Source organism: Oncorhynchus gorbuscha, linkage group LG08, assembly GCF_021184085.1.
Source record: "Oncorhynchus gorbuscha isolate QuinsamMale2020 ecotype Even-year linkage group LG08, OgorEven_v1.0, whole genome shotgun sequence".
Lineage (NCBI taxonomy): Eukaryota > Metazoa > Chordata > Actinopteri > Salmoniformes > Salmonidae > Oncorhynchus > Oncorhynchus gorbuscha.
Window position 1 is genome coordinate 35,663,695 of NC_060180.1, and position 16,402 is coordinate 35,680,096.

Genomic DNA, 16,402 nt, shown 5'->3' on the forward strand with positions numbered 1-16,402 from the left:
CCATAATCACATGACAAACTAGATAAATACAGTTGTTTGAACTTCATAGGCTACCATTTTGTTAACTAGCGAGGAAAAAGCCACCTCTAATTAGCCATTTTACAAGCTAGGCAACTGGTCTTACAAATAAATATTAATTTGAATGATTGAATATGCCAAATAGAGCTACAGTCGCGGGACCCAAATTGAACCAGATTGTCTCGGTAGTCCTATACATGTGATTTAGTCTTCATTCTTGCAGATATAAGATTGACTCATGCCATTTGACGCTCCAAAGCGACCTCTGCATACATTCTTTTTCCTCTCTACCCTGGCGTTAAACCAGCTCTACCAAGACAATCAGAAACCATCCAGACAATACAATAATAGTAGGCCAGCTGTTCCATGAAAAAGCCATAAACACTCTGAAGGTTGGCATCAAGATTGATGTGGGCTGTACCTAAACTGTTTGGGTTTGAGTCTGCACGACTGTAATGACAATACGATCTCAAAACTATGTTGATATTCTTTTGTGCATTATATCATCTTCTTAGCTAGTACTATTACTATTTTATAGTAGTAGGCTAGCCTAGCCATAATTCATAAATATATGGAACACATTTGGTTCAGTAGGTGAAGAACCATTTGGGATTCTATTTGGTTCAGGGAAGAAGACGCACTCGGGTTCTGGTCAAATGGTTCTAATATAGAACTTTTAGGGCTGCCATATATACATCAAATTCATAGGACCCTTTTTCGGTTCTACTTCTAAGGCTAGGGGCATGTTGTCAAACCTCAATCTATGAGAGGAGAGCCAGTGCGCGAGCGCGAGCTCAGTTTATTAACGGCGCCGCACCGATAACCACGCTGAAGCCGCCCTCCTGTAGCATCTCCCGGTTTCTCAATCACACCCCAGTTCTCGGGAAAGATGGTCGCGGTGGAAACATCCCCCAACTCGTCTCCTTCGGCTGAATGGGTCGGCTGTCTGGATAAAAGGTGCGTAGAAAACATCCCATCCTCTCGGTCATGGCATCCTCGTGGCATTCTAAAACGCCTGGAAAAAACACCCCCAACGAATTCGTGTTCGATTCATTCATCAGCGTCAACGTGACAAATCGTAAACGGCCATCTCTGCATGCGTGGGTGAGTGAGAGATGTGTTATTGCGTATCAGACGTCATTGACATCTTCATCTATTCGGTCGCGGTACAAATCAAAGCCAATTTCTTAGGCTACTATTCGTTGTGGCTTTAACGTTACCCTTGTGTGTTTGTCCATTTTGGTAGTCGTCGACAAAGGCGTTGTAGGTTGATGGTCTTCTGGTTCACTGGTTTATCCTCTTCACCACCGCAACGTTGTCACATTTTTATTGCCAACGCTGCCTACACGCATAAGTCAGGTTATGCATTAGATTTAGACAGAACTTCACAGTAGCATGTTCAGATTTTATTAGCCTACAAAGAATAGTGTATAGGCTTGGTTTATTTCGGGCGTGAAGCAAGCACGAGCCAGTCCAGTCTCCTCTTTGAAGAGTCATTTGTCAGCCAGCTGCCTATGTGGACTGTCTGCAGCCAGCCATTCAACACACACACACCAAAGGAGATGGGTGGCACCGTAATTGGGGAGGACGGGCTCATAGTAATGACTGGAATGAATGTAATGGTAATCACTCATCAAACACACTAATGGCATTTCTATTATTTTCCGGGGAATGCATTGACCCTCTAGTTGGTTATCTCTTTTATACTGTGGCTATAATTGAACACATTTACTGCTAAAAATGTGTTCAACATCCACTGAAGTAGCTAGCAGGTTCTAGCTAGCAAGTTTACTACACTGAACAAAAATAAACGCAACATGTAAACTGATGGCCCCGTTGTTTCATGAGCTGAAATAAAATACCAGAAATGTTCCATTCGGCACAAAAAGCTAATCTCTCAAATTATATGCACAAATTTGTTTTACATCCCTGTTCTCCTTTGCTAAGATAATTCATCCACCTGACAGGTGTGGCATATCAAGACGCTGATTAAACTGTATGATCATTACACAGGTACACCTTGTGCTCTGGACAATAAAAATACGCTCTAAACGGTGCAGTTTTGTCACACAACACAATGCCACAGATCTTTTTTAGTTTTGAGGGAGTGTGCAATTGGCATGCTGACTGCAGGAATGTCCTTCAGAACTGTTGCCAGATAATTGAATGTTCATTTCTCTACCATAATCCACCTTCAATTAAATTATAGAGAATTTGACAGTATGTCCAACTGGCCTCACAACCGCAGACCATGTGTCAACCACGCCAGCCCAGGACCTCCACATCCGGCTTCTTCACCTGTGGGATCGTCTGAGACCAGCCACCCGGACAGCTGATGAAACTGTGGGTTTGCACAACTGAAGAATTTCTACACAAATGGCCAGAAACCATCTCAGGGAAGCTCCTCTGCGTGCTCGTCGCCCTCATCAGGGTCTTGACCCGACTACAGTTCAGCGTCGTAAACGACTTCAGTGGGAAAACTCTCCCCTTCGATGGCCACTGGCATTGCAGACAGTGTTTATGGCGTTGTGTGGGTGAGCGGTTTGCTGATGTCAACGTTGTGAACAGAGTCCCCTGTGGTGGCGGTGGGGTTATGGTGTGGGCAGGCAAGAGCTTGAGACAACGAACACAATTGCATTTTATCGATGGCAATTTGAATGCTTAGAGATACCATGAGATCCTTATTAAGCCCATTGTCATGCCATTCATCCGCTACCATCACCTCATGTTTTAGAGTTTTAGCATAGTGCCTAAGAACAGCCCTTAGCCGTGGTATATTGGCCATTTACCCCCCCCCCCCCTGCCTTGTTGCTTAATTATAACACTCACAGCTTTCCAAGAAAACAAACAGACATATATTTTACAGGCTATTTATACAGAAAAACGGGTATAAAACCTCTGTAAACTATTTACAATTATGACAATATTTTAGGTTGACAAAATATTGTCAACATAATTTCTGAAATATCACATCTTATTTTCCTTGAAGTAAAATTAGGAAATGGAATTTAACCCCTTAAAAGAAAAAGAAAAATACATGAGGAAATGCAATCACCTACGTCTTTACTGACATTAATTTAAATTAGACTTGTTTGGATTACTCCCTGACTACAATGGCTGCCATTTTCACACCATTCTGGCACTTTGAGGGTATACAGTGCCCTCGGAAAGTATTCAGACCCTTTGACTTTTTCCTCATTTTGTTACATTACAGCCTTATTCTAAAATGGATTCAATCGTTCCCCCCTCAATCTACACACAATACCCCATAATGACAAAGCAAAACCAGGTTTAGAAATTTCAGCAAAATTTTTGATCAGATTTACATAACTATTCAGACCCTTTACTCAGCAAACCTCTCAATCCTCTCTGTCAGGTTGCATGGGGAGTGTCGCTGCAGAGCTATTGTCCTGAAGCCACACTTGCGTTGTCTGGGCTGGGTGCTGAGAGTTGTTGTCCTGTTGGACATTGAACCCAGTCTGAGGTCCTGAGTGCTCTGGAGCAGATTTTCATCAAGGATCTCTTTGTGCTTTGCGCCGTTCGCCTTTGCCTCGATCCTGACAAGTCGCACAGTCTCTGCCGCTGAAAAACATCTCCATAGCATGATGCTGTCACAAACCATGCTGGTTTCCTCCAGACGTGATGCTTGGCTATCAGGTCAAAAAGTTTCATCTTGGTTTCATCAGTCCATAGAATCTTTGTTTCTCATGGTCTGAAAGTCTCGAGGTGCCTTTTGGCAAACTCCAAGCAGACTGTCATGTGCCTTTTACTGAGGAGTGGTTTCCATCTGGCCACGCTACCATAAAGGCCTGATTGGTGGAGTGCCACAGAGATAGTTGTCCTTCTGGAAGGTTCTCCCATTTCCAGAGGAACTCTAGAGCTCTGTCTGAGTGACTATTGGGTTCTTGGTCTCCTCCCTAACCAAGGGCCTTCTCCACCGATTGCTCAGTTTGGCCGGGCGGCCAGCTATAGGAAGAGTCTTGTTGGTTCCAAACTTCTTCCGTTTAAGAAGATCCACTGTGTTCTTGGGGATCTTCAATTCTGCAGAAATCTTTTGGTACCCTTCCCCAGATCTGTGCCTCAACACAATCCTGTCTCGGAGCTCTACGGACAATTACTTCGACCTCATGGCTTGGTTTTTGTATAGACAGGTGTGTGCCTTTCCAAAGGTGTGTGCCTTTCCAAATCATGTCCAATCAAGTGAATTTACCACAGGCGGACTCCAATCAAGTTGTAGAAACATCTCAAGGATGATCAATGGAAACAGGATGCACCTGAGCTCAATTTCGAGTCTCATAGCAAAGGGTCTGAATACTTATGTAAATAGGGTGTTTCTGTTTTAATATTTTTTTTAAATGTGCAACAAAAAAATGAAAACCCTGTTTCTGCTTTGTCATTATGGAGTATTGTGTGTAGATTTCTGAGTATTAAAAAAAAAAAACATTTAGAATAAGGCTGTAACGTAACAAAATGTGGAAAAAGTCAAGGGGTCTGAATACTTTCCGTAGGCACTGTATAATAGGATCTCTGGTCAGAGTATAGAATACTGTACTATCCATTAGGAAAGCTGGGGAGTGTTTTGATGTTTTAAATTCCATCTGTATGGATGGAGGATAAAACAAAGAACCCATTTAATCTGTGCTGTGCGCGCGCACATCGCAACATTCCATTCCTATATCTATCCTCATTAGAATGACACATCCACAGGTAACCACTGGCAACTCGAGCTCATTGCTCTCTCTTTCTCGCTCTCTCCGTTCTGTGAGATGCGGTGAGAAAAAGAGATGCTTCTAATGGGCATCATGAGGCGTCCTCCCAAGAGTAAAGTGCCATCTTTTCCTCGGAATGCTGACCCCCTGTCAGTGTAGCTGAAGGAAAGGAAGCCATGTTAGGAGGCCTATCTGCATCTCTCCTGGTGGTGGAGATAAGGTTACAGTGGACATGCCGGACGCGCAAACACATGCGCAGGCACACACAGTGTATAAATCAATAAGTCCAGGCAGCAATGCTAAATCAGCTGTTTGTTACCGACGGCTACTTTAAGTGTGTGTGTTAGTGGTGCGCTGGTCAGCTGTTTGTAACACACACACTCTCCTGCAATTGCTAATAACCCATCCACAAGCGCCCGACTATATCTGATCAAGTAAACATTTGATGCCTGCACCCAGCCCTAAACCGCTAATATAGAAAATGTGCTGTAGGCTACAGTCAGAGACGGCGGAAATGTTTTTTTGACGGGGTGCCAGGTTTTTGTTGTTGTTGCTTGATATAGGTATTTCTGCTATACAGTGCATTCGAAAGTATTCAGACCCCTTCCCTTTTCCCACATTTTGATATATTACAGGCTTATTCTAAAATTGATTAAATGGCCAGAGCCTGGACTTGAACCCAATCGAACATCTCTATTTATTTATTATTTATTTGACCTTTATTTAACCAGGTAGGCAAGTTGAGAACAAGTTCTCATTTACAATTGCGACCTGGCCAAGATAAAGCAAAGCAGTTCGACAGATACAACGACACAGAGTTACACATGGAGTAAAACAAACATACAGTCAACAATACAGTATAAACAAGTCTATATACAATGTGAGCAAATGAGGTGAGAAGGGAGGTAAAGGCAAAAAAGGCCATGGTGGCAAAGTAAATACAATATAGCAAGTAAAACACTGGAATGGTAGTTTTGCAATGGAAGAATGTGCAAAGTAGAAATAAAAATAATGGGGTGCAAAGGAGCAAAATAAATAAATAAATTAAATACAGTTTGGAAATAGGTAGTTGTTTGGGCTAAATTATAGGTGGGCTATGTACAGGTGCAGTAATCTGTGAGCTGCTCTGACAGTTGGTGCTTAAAGCTAGTGAGGGAGATAAGTGTTTCCAGTTTCAGAGATTTTTGTAGTTCGTTCCAGTCATTGGCAGCAGAGAACTGGAAGGAGAGGCGGCCAAGGAAAGAATTGGTTTTGGGGGTGACTAGAGAGATATACCTGCTGGAGCGTGTGCTACAGGTGGGAGATGCTATGGTGACCAGCGAGCTGAGATAAGGGGGGACTTTACCTAGCACGGTCTTGTAGATGACATGGAGCCAGTGGGTTTGGCGACGAGTATAAAGCGAGTGCCAGCCAACGAGAGCGTACAGGTCGCAATGGTGGGTAGTATATGGGGCTTTGGTGACAAGACAGATTGCACTGTGATAGACTGCATCCAATTTGTTGAGTAGGGTATTGGAGGCTATTTTGTAAATGAGTGAAGGATGCTTTGTTGCGAAATAGGAAGCCAATTTCTGGAGAGACCTGAAAATAGCTGTGCAGCGATGTTCCCCATACAACCTGACAGAGCTTGAGAGAATCTGCAGAGAAGAATGGGAGAAACTCCCCAAGTACAGGTGTGCCAAGCTTTTAGCGTCATACCCAAGACGATTTGAGGCTGTAATCACTGCCAAAGGTGCTTCAACAAAGTACTGAGTAAAGGGTCTGAGTACTTATCTAATTAAGGTTTCTGTTTTTTATTTTGAATACATTTGCAAACATTTCTAAAAACCTGTTTTTGCTTTGTCATTATGGGGTATTGTGTGTGTATATTGATGAGAACAAAGAACTATTTAATCCATTTTAGAATAAGGCTGTAACATAACAAAATGTGGAAAAAGTCAAGGGGTCTGAATACTTTCTGAATGCACAGTAATAATTTCAGACATTTTGGTAGGCTAGATGTTAGTCACCTTGTCTAATTAGGTAGGCCTACATGCAGCTTCTCTTCTTTCATTATATGTTGCAGTACAAGACTAAATAAACCCTTTCTCATCAGAATGTCATAAATCAATAGAATGAATGCTTCAGTCTAGTTGACAACGGTCAAGTTCTGTCATCTCCGCTTCTTTCGCGGTGCAAAGATGTTTACTGTAGGGACCGGGAATAAAATGCAATAGGCCTAACTCAATCCCCCCCAAAAAGGGAAAGATTTTCCATGCAACATTTCCAAATAACATCAGTTTGACCAGTTGTATGGAAATAGAAAGCTATGAAAATGACCTAACATGTTTCTAATAAGATTTCAGATCGGCTTGGATCTAAACCAGGCTAGAACTTGTCCGTGTAGACCAATTTGGGTTTCCAATCTCTCCAAAAGAATGTGGTGATCGATGGTATCAAAATCAGCACTAAGGTCAAGGAGCACGAGGACAGATGCAGAGCCTCGGTCTGATGCCATTAAAAGGTAATTTACCAAGTGCAGTCTCAGTGGGGTTGAAAACCAGACTGAAGCATTTCATATTTTTGAGAGGAATGGAAGATTCGATATAGGCCGATAGTTTTTTATATTTTCTGGGTCAAGGTTTGCCTTTTTCAAGAGAGGCTTTATTACTGCCACTTTTAGTGAGTTTGGTACACATCCGGTGGATAGAGAGCTGTTTATTATGTTCAACATCACACATAACATACACATAACATACACATAACATAGCATAACACACACATAACATAGCTGGCACTGCTATCAGCCTTTCCTCTTTTTCCACTTCACCAAATTTTTCCAAAACATACATTTTCTGGCCCTCCCTTCTATTTATTTTAAACTCTGTTTTGCAGCTTTTCTCTTATTAAGTTAAAACACTCTACAATCTAAGCCGGGGGGTTCTACTAAGCTATGTGGGATTGTTTTAAGAAGGCCCAACCAAGGATCATTTAGCTATTTGATTTTTTAATTTTATGACCCCTTGAAGGATCAAAAAATATTTGATACATTTAATTCGGCCTTATTGCTATTAGCCCATACAAACGCTTTGAATAATCGATTTATTACATGTAACAGATGGTTCCCCCAAAAATCGAAAGGAAGTTTGTTCGGAAGTGTCTGTCCTATATCTGAGAAATATATGAAAGATCAGGAAACATAAACTCAGCAAAAAAAAGAAACGTCCTCTCACTGTCAACTGCGTTTTATTTTCAGCAAACCAAACATGTGTAAATATTTATATGAACATAGAAATATTCAACAACTGAGACATCAACTGAACAAGTTCCACAGACATGTGACTAACAGAAATGGAATAGTGTGTCCATGAACAAAGGCGGGGTCAAAATCAAATGTAACAGTCAGTATCTGGTGTGGCCACCAGCTGCATTAAGTGCTGCAGTGCATCTCCTCCTCATACACTGCACCAGATTTACCAGTTCTTGCTGTGAGATGTTACCCCACCCTTCCACCAAGGCACCTGCAAGTTCCCGGACATTTCTGGGGGGAATGGGAGCCCTCACCCTCTGATCCAACAGGTCCCAGACGTGCTCAATTGGATTGAGATCCGGGCTCTTCGCTGGCCATGGCAGAACATGGACATTTCTGTGTTGCAGGAAATCACGCACAGAACAAGCAGTAATGCTGGTGGCATTGTCATGCTGGAGGGTCATGTCAGGATGAGCCTGCAGGAAGGGTACCACATGAGGGAGGAGGATGTCTTCCCTGTAACGCACAGCGTTGAGATTGCCTGCAATGACAACAAGCTCAGTCCGATGATGCTGTGACACAGCTCCAGACCATGACGGACCCTCCACCTCCAAATCGAACCTCGGTGTAACGCTCATTCCTTCGATGATAAGCGCAGACAAAACTGTGACTCGTCAGTGAAGAGCACTTTTTGCCAGTTCTGTCTGGTCCAGCAAAGCCCTCAGTCCTCTCTCAGCCTATTGTGGACAGTCTCAGCACTGATGGAGGAATCTTGCGTTCTTTGTGTAACTTGGGCAGTTGTTGTTGCCATCCTGTACATGTCCCGCAGGTGTGATGTTCGGATCTACCGATCCTGTGCAGATGTTACACGTGGTCTCCCTGTAGCGCTATCTTTGGCATCTCACTGTAAGGACATTACAATTTATTGCCCTGGCCACATCTGCAGTCCTCATGCCTCCTTGCAGGATGCCTAAGGCACGTTCATGCAGATGAGCAGGGACCCTGGGCATCTTTCTTTTGGTGTTTTTCAGAGTCAGGACACTAAAGAGGCCTTTCTACTAACTTTTCATAACTGTGACCTTAATTGTCTACCGTCTGTAAGCTGTTAACGATCGTTCCAGAGGTGCATGTTCATTAATTGTTTATGGTTCATTGAACAAGCATGTAAAACAGTGTTTAAACCCTTTACAATGAAGATCTGTGAAGTTATTTTGATTTTTGTCCTGAAAAAGGGAAGTTCTTTTTGTTGCTGTGTGTGTGTGTGTGTGTGTGTGTGTGTGTGTGTGTGTGTGTGTGTGTGTGTGTGTGTGTGTGTGTGTGTGTGTGTGTGTGTGTGTGTGTGTGTGTGTGTGTGTGTGTGTGTGTGTGTGTGTGTGTGTGTGTATACATACAGTTGAAGTCGGAACTTGACATACAGTCGGAACTTGACATATATTTCAACTCAGTTTTTCACAATTCCTGACACTTACTCCTAGCAAACATTCCCTGTCTTAGGTCAGTTAGGATCAGCGCTTTATTTTAAGAATGTGAAATGTCAGAATAATAGTAGAGGGATTTATTTCAGCTTTTATTTATTAAACAGTTTACATAGACTTAGTGTAACTTGGGTCAAACGGTTCTGGTAGCCTTCCACAAGCTTCCCACAATAAGTTAGGTGAATTTTGGCCCATTCCTCCTGACAGAGCTGGTGTAACTGAGTCAAGTTTGTAGGCCTCCTTGCTCGCACACGCTTTTTCAGCTCTGCCCACACATTTTCTGTAGGATTTGAGGCCAGGGCTTTGTGATGGCCACTCCAATACCTTGACTTTGTTGTCCCTAAGCCATTTTGCCACAACTTTGGAAGTATGCTTAGGGTCATTGTCCATTTGGAAGACCCATTTGTGACCAAGCTTTAACTGATGACTTGAGATGTTGCTTTAATATATGCCATCTATTTTGTGAAGTGCACCACTCCCTCCTGCAGCAAAGCACCCCTAAACACGATGCTGCCACCCCCGTGCTTCACGGTTGGGATGGTGTTCTTTGGCTTGCAAGCATCCCCATTTTTCCTCCAAACATAACGATGGTAATGATGGTCAAACAGTTATATTTTTGTTTCATCAGACCAGAGGACATTTCTCCAAAAAGTACGATCTTTGTCCCCATGTGCAGTTGCAAACCGTAGTCTGGCTTTTTTATTGCGGTTTTGGAGCAGTGGCTTCTTCCTTGCTGAGCGGCCTTTCAGGTTACGTCGATATAGGACTCAGTTTTACTGTGGATATAGATACTTTTGTACCGGTTTCCTCCAGCATCTTCACAAGGTCCTTTGCTGTTGTTCTGGGATTGATTTGCAGTTTTCGCAACAAAGTATGTTCATCTCTAGGAGACAGAATGCGTCTCCTTCCTGAGTGGTATGACGGCTGCGTGGTCCCATGGTGTTTATACTTTCATACTATTGTTTGTGCAGATGAACGTGGTACCTTCAGGCGTTTAGAATTTGAACCAGACTTGTAGAGGTCTAACATTTCTTTTCTGAGGTCTTGGCTGATTTCTTTTGATTTTCCCATGATGTCAAGCAAAGAGGCACTGAGTTTGAAGGTAGGCCTTGAAATACATTCACAGGTACGCCTCAAATTGACTGAAATGATGTCAATTAGCCTGTCAGAAGCTTCTAAAGCCATGACATACTTTTCTGGCATTTTCCAAGCTGTTTAAAGGGACAGTCAACTTAGTACAAGTAAACTTCTGATCCACTGGAATTGTGATACAGTGAATTATACGTGAAATTACAGTGGGGCAAAAAAGTATTTAGTTAGCAACCAATTGTGCAAGTTCTCCCACTTAAAAATATGAGAGAGGCCTGTAATTTTCATCATAGGTACACTTCAACTATGACAGACAAAATGAGGGGAAAAATCCGGAAAATCACATTGTAGGATTTTTTATGAATTTATTTGCAAATTATGGTGGAAAATAAGTATTTGGTCAATAACAAAAGTTTATCTCAATACTTTGTTATATACCCTTTGTTGGCAAAGACAGAGGTCAAACGTTTTCTGTAAGTCTTCACAAGGTTTTCACACGCTATTGCAGGTATTTTGGCCCATTCCTCCATGCAGATCTCCTCTAGAGCAGTGATGTTTTGGGGCTGTTGTTGGGCAACTCCCTCCAAAGATTTTCTATGGGGTTGAGATCTGTAGACTGGCTAGGCCACTCCAGGACCTTGAAATGCTTTTTACGAAGCCACTCCTTCGTTGCCCGGGCAGTGTGTTTGGGATAATTGTCATGCTGAAAGACCCAGCCACGTTTCATCTTCAATGCCCTTGCTGATGGAAGGAGGTTTTCACTCAAAATGTCACGATACATGGCCCCATTCATTCTTTCCTTTACGCGGATCTGTCGTCCTGGTCCCTTTGCAGAAAAACAGCCCCAAAGCATGATGTTTCCACCCCCATGCTTCACAGTAGGTATGGTGTTCTTTGGATGCAACCCAGCATTCTTTGTCCTCCAAACACGACGAGTTGAGTTTCTACCAAAAAGTTATATTTTGGTTTCATCTGACCATATGACATTCTCCCAATATTCTTCTCGATCATCCAAATGCTCTCTAGCAAACTTCAGACGGGCCTGGACATGTACTGGCTTAAGCAGGGGGACACGTCTGGCACTGCAGGATTTGAGTCCCTGGCGGCATAGTGTGTTACTGATGGTAGGCTTTGTTACTTTGGTCCCAGCTCTCTGCAGGTCATTCACTAGGTCCCCCCGTGTGGTTCTGGGATTTTTGCTCACCGTTCTTGTGATCATTTTGACCCCACGGGGTGAGGTCTTGCGTGGAGCCCCAGATCGAGGGAGATTATCAGTGGTCTTGTATGTATTCCATTTCCTAATAATTGCCCCCACAGTGGATTTCTTCAAACCAAGCTGCTTACCTATTGCAGATTCAGTCTTCCCAGCCTGGTGCAGGCCTGCAATTTTGTTTCTGGTGTCCTTTGACAGCTCTTTGTTCTTTGCCATAGTGGAATTTGGAGTGTGACTGTTTGAGGTCGTGGACAGGTGTCTTTTATACTAATAACAAGTTCAAACAGGTGCCATTAATACAGGTAACGAGTGGAGGACAGAGGAGCCTCTTAAAGAAGAAGTTACAGGTCTGTGAGAGCCAGAAATCTTGCTTGTTTGTATGTGACTATGATGAAATTGGCTCTTATGAGGACCGCCACAGGAAAAGACGACCCAGAGTTACCTCTGCTGCAGAGGATAAGTTCATTAGAGTTACCTGCACCTCCGATTGCAGCCCAAAAATTCTTCACAGAGTTCAAGTAACAGACACATCTCAACATCAAATGTTCAGAGGAGACTGCTTGAATCAGGCCTTTATGGTCAAATTGCTATTAAGAAACCACTACTAAATGACACCCATAATAAGAAGAGACTTGCTTGGGCCAAGAAACACGAGCAATGGACATAAGACCGGTTTTTGCAAATTTGAGATTCTTGGTTCCAACCTCTGTGTCTTTGTGAGACGCAGATTAGGTGAACGGATGATCTCCACGTGTGGTTCCCACCGTGAAGCATGGAGGAGGTGTGATGGTGTGTGGGTGCTTTGCTGGTGACACTGTGATTTATTTAGAATTCAAGGCACGTTTAACCTGCATGGCTACTGCAGCGATACGCTATCCCATCTGATTTGCGTTTAGTCCCACTATCATTTGTTTTTCAACAGCACAATGCCCAAAAACACACCTCCAGGCTGTGTAATGACTATTTGACCAAGCATGAGAGTGGAGTGCTGCATTAGATGACCTGGCCTCCACAATCACCCAACCTCAACCCAATTGAGGTGGTTTGCAATGACATGGTCCATGGAGTGAAGGAATATCAGCCAACAAGTGCTCAGCATATGTGGAAAAACATTCCTCGTGAAGCTGGTTGAGAGAATGCCAAGATTGTGCAAAGCTGTCATCAAGGCAAAGGGTGGCTACTTTGAAGAATATTAAATATATTTTGATTTGTTTAATACTTTTTTTTGGTTACTACATGATTCCATATGTGTTATTTCATAGTTTTGATGTCTTCACCATTTTTCTGCAATATAGTAAAAATAAAGAAAAACCCTTGAATGAGTAGGTGTGCCAAAACTTTTGACTGGTACTGTATATACAGTTCCCCATATCTGACTTCAGACCAGTCCCAAGATGCTTGGGGTTGTAGAGCAAAATGGAGAACACTCTTGTTCGTGAGAGTCTCATCTTTTGATGGAGGGGTCCATTTGAAGGCCAAACCGTCCTGACACTACAGACGATTTTGTGAGAATAGCAATTTTTGGGATGTCTCATGGTTTGGCAAAACACTGCTATAGCACTGTCACCTTTGACCCCAGATGTGGAAGTGCGACATTGGCGAATGAGGTGGATTAAGACGTATCTAATGCAGGAAAACATCTCTCTAGCTTAAACTGACCGATTTAAAAAATAAAAAAAATTCTATGGCCATTAATATATATATTTTTTTTACATATATATTTTTTAAGCATGCTAATTGGATTTCATGAGTACAGTTAGGCCTTGAGGGTTACACACTAATGCCAGATAGCCTAAAATAATGAAAGGAAAACCTCAACGTAGGCTATAGATATAGATTGCACAATAATAATAGCATTATGGATTTTGAAGGTATTGTTTTCCCTTTATTCATCCCTCCCGCCACCCACCTGCCCTTCATCCACACAATATTTCATGAACCTAAACCTGCCCGCCACACAGATATAACCGTGGGGACTGCACGTGATGTGTGTGTGTGTGTGTGTGTGTGTGTGTGTGTGTGTGTGTGTGTGTGTGTGTGTGTGTGTGTGTGTGTGTGTGTGTGTGTGTGTGTGTGTGTGTGTGTGTGTGTGTGTGTGTGTGTGTGTGTGTGTGTGTGTGTGTGTTTACATGAAATCTGATCTGACCTCAGTTATTAACAGGCTTTAAGTTTCACTTTATTAGATTAGAACTGATCTGTAATACAGGAAGGTGACAGTGCTTGACAGAAACACAACACAACATCAATGGAGGTGAAAACATGATATTTATCTCGGAATAAAAAGGGTCAATCTGTGATTGCTTCATCCATTTTGGACTGTTAAATAAATGATCTACTGTATACCCATTGATTCATGAATGTCACGTGTGCTCCCTCCGGGAACATCTAGGTCGCCAGGCTGCTCGTTATGGCACACACCTGTCACCATCGTTACGCGCTCCTGCGTGTATACAGACTTGCCTGGACTCCATTACCTCCCTGATTACCTTCCCTATACATTTCACTCCCTTTGGTTCCTTCCCCAGGCGTCGTTGTTTCAGTTTCATGTCTGTTCGTGTTCTGTATGTAGTTGCGTTTATTTATTAAAACACTCACTCCCTGAACTTGCTTCTTGACTCTCAGCGCACATCATTACAATGAAGGATATAACGTATACAATGCATTCGGTAAGTATTCAGACCCCTTGACTTTTTCCACATTTTGTTTCGTTACAGCCATATTCTAAAATAGATTAAATCGCCCCCCCCCCCTCATTAATCTACACCCAATAGCCCATACTGACAAAGCAAAAACAGGTTTTTAGACATTTTTGCCAATGTATTAGAAATTAAAAACTGAAAACGTTATTTACATAAGTATTCAGATCCTTTGCTAAGACTTAAATTGAGCTCCGGTGCATCCTGTTTCCATTGATCATTCTTGATGCTTCTACAACTTGATTGGAGTCCACCTGTGGTAAATTCAATTGATTGGACATTATTTGGAAAGGCACACACCTGTCTATATAAGCTCCAAGACAGGATTGTCTTGCACAGATCTGGAGAAGGGCAGCAAAAAATGTCTGCAACATTGAAGGTCCCCAAGAACACAGTGGTCTCCTCATTCTTAAGTGTAAAAAGTTTGGAACCACCAAGACTCTTCCTAGAGTTGGCCGCCTGGCCAAACTGAGGAATCGGGGAAGAAGGGCCTTGGTCAGGGAAGTGACCAAGAACCCGATGGTCACTCTGACAGAGCTCTAGAGTTCCTCTGGAAATGGGAGACCCTTCCACTCCTCAGTAAAAGGCAAATGACAGCCCGCTTGGAGTTTGCCAAAAGGCACCTAAAGGACTCTCCGAGCATGAGAAACAAGATTCTCTGGTCTGATAAAACCAAGATTGAACTATTTGGCCTGAATGCCAAGCGTCAAGTCTGGAGAAACCTGGCACCATCCCTACGGCGAAGCATGGTGATGGCAACATCATGCTGTAGAGTTGCTTTTCAGTGGCAGGTAGACTAGTCAGGATCGAGGGAAAGATAAACAGAGAAAAGTACAGACAGATTCTTGATGAAAACCTACTCCAGAGCGCTCAGGAACTCAGACCGGGGAGAAGGTTTATCTTCTAACAGGACATCACTAAGCACACAGCCAAGACAAAGCAGAATTGGCTTCGGGACAAGTCTCCGAGTGTCCTTGAGAGGCCCAGCCAGAGCCCGGACTTGAACCCGATAGAACATCTCTGGAGAATCCTGAAAATAGCTGTGCAGCGACGCTCCCCATCCAACCTGACAGAGCTTGAGATGATTTGTAGAGAAGAATGGGAGAAACTCCCCAATTACAAGTGTGCCAAGAAGACTCAATGTTGTAATCACTGCCAATGGTTCTTCAGCAAAGTACTGAGTAAAGGGTCTATTTCAGTTTTTTTATTTGTCATTATTATCAATCACGGTCAGTCCTTGTATCCATAGCTCTGTCTGAGTTTGAGTGGTTACATTTATCCAGCCCCATCGTTCAGTTGTTTACCGAAACAACAGTGGCGTGGAGGCCATTTGATTGTTGGAACTGCACATTTCCTCTTAAGTGCAGCTCCTGCTTGTAATTATTATTATTTTAAATGGCACTAGCTATATTTGGTTGAAATGATAAAAATAGAAAACTATTAGTTTGGAAAACCAAAGTATATATTTTTGATACGGTAATGAAAAGAGGCTTTGGAACTCTTGTGCTGTAGTATACAGGAAGAGAAGCTTCTAGAGCTCACTGGTCTCTCCTGTCCTGTCCTCTCTCATCTGGTACCACTGCAGGAATAGGTCAGCCATCTCTCACTGTGGCTCAGCTTTAGTCAGAGGTGTGTGTGTGTGTGTCATAATGGTGGGATAATATAAAGAAGAGATGAGAGGGTAACAGGAGAATGAATCATGTGACTTACAGGTGGACGGTTGGCGTGAGCTGCTCTCAGACCATATCAGCGTTTGGAAAGAACCCATTCGACCTGATATGTTGCATGATGCTAGAGAGAGGGGTACAAGAGAGAGATTGTAGAAGACAGTTGGACAGGTGGGAGGTGATCTGTCGGTCACCTGTATTCTCTTTTTGTCTTCTAGACATCTGGGTCAATGCAGAGGAACATTCAAAAGGTTGGGTTGCTCTTGTATGATGCTTTGACCGTTCCACCTGTCTTAACAGATGAAC

General features: G+C 42.9%; 1 protein-coding gene across 5 annotated transcripts in view; it reads left to right on the forward strand.

Moving 5' to 3' along the window:
- Nucleotides 1-767: 767 nt before the first annotated feature.
- The window catches only part of LOC124041551 (rap guanine nucleotide exchange factor 4-like), a 54,403-nt gene continuing 38,768 nt past the window's right edge, over nucleotides 768-16,402 (forward strand). For 2 of the 5 annotated variants that reach the window (XM_046359269.1, XM_046359272.1), the window contains exon 1: nucleotides 769-975. In XM_046359269.1, coding sequence (XP_046215225.1) covers nucleotides 908-975 — 68 coding nt within the window. In that variant the 5' untranslated portion in view covers nucleotides 769-907. Of the gene's footprint in view, nucleotides 976-1,021; nucleotides 1,123-16,402 lie in introns of those variants that run through there. The other 3 variants (XM_046359268.1, XM_046359273.1, XM_046359271.1) reach the window with 3 other exon arrangements.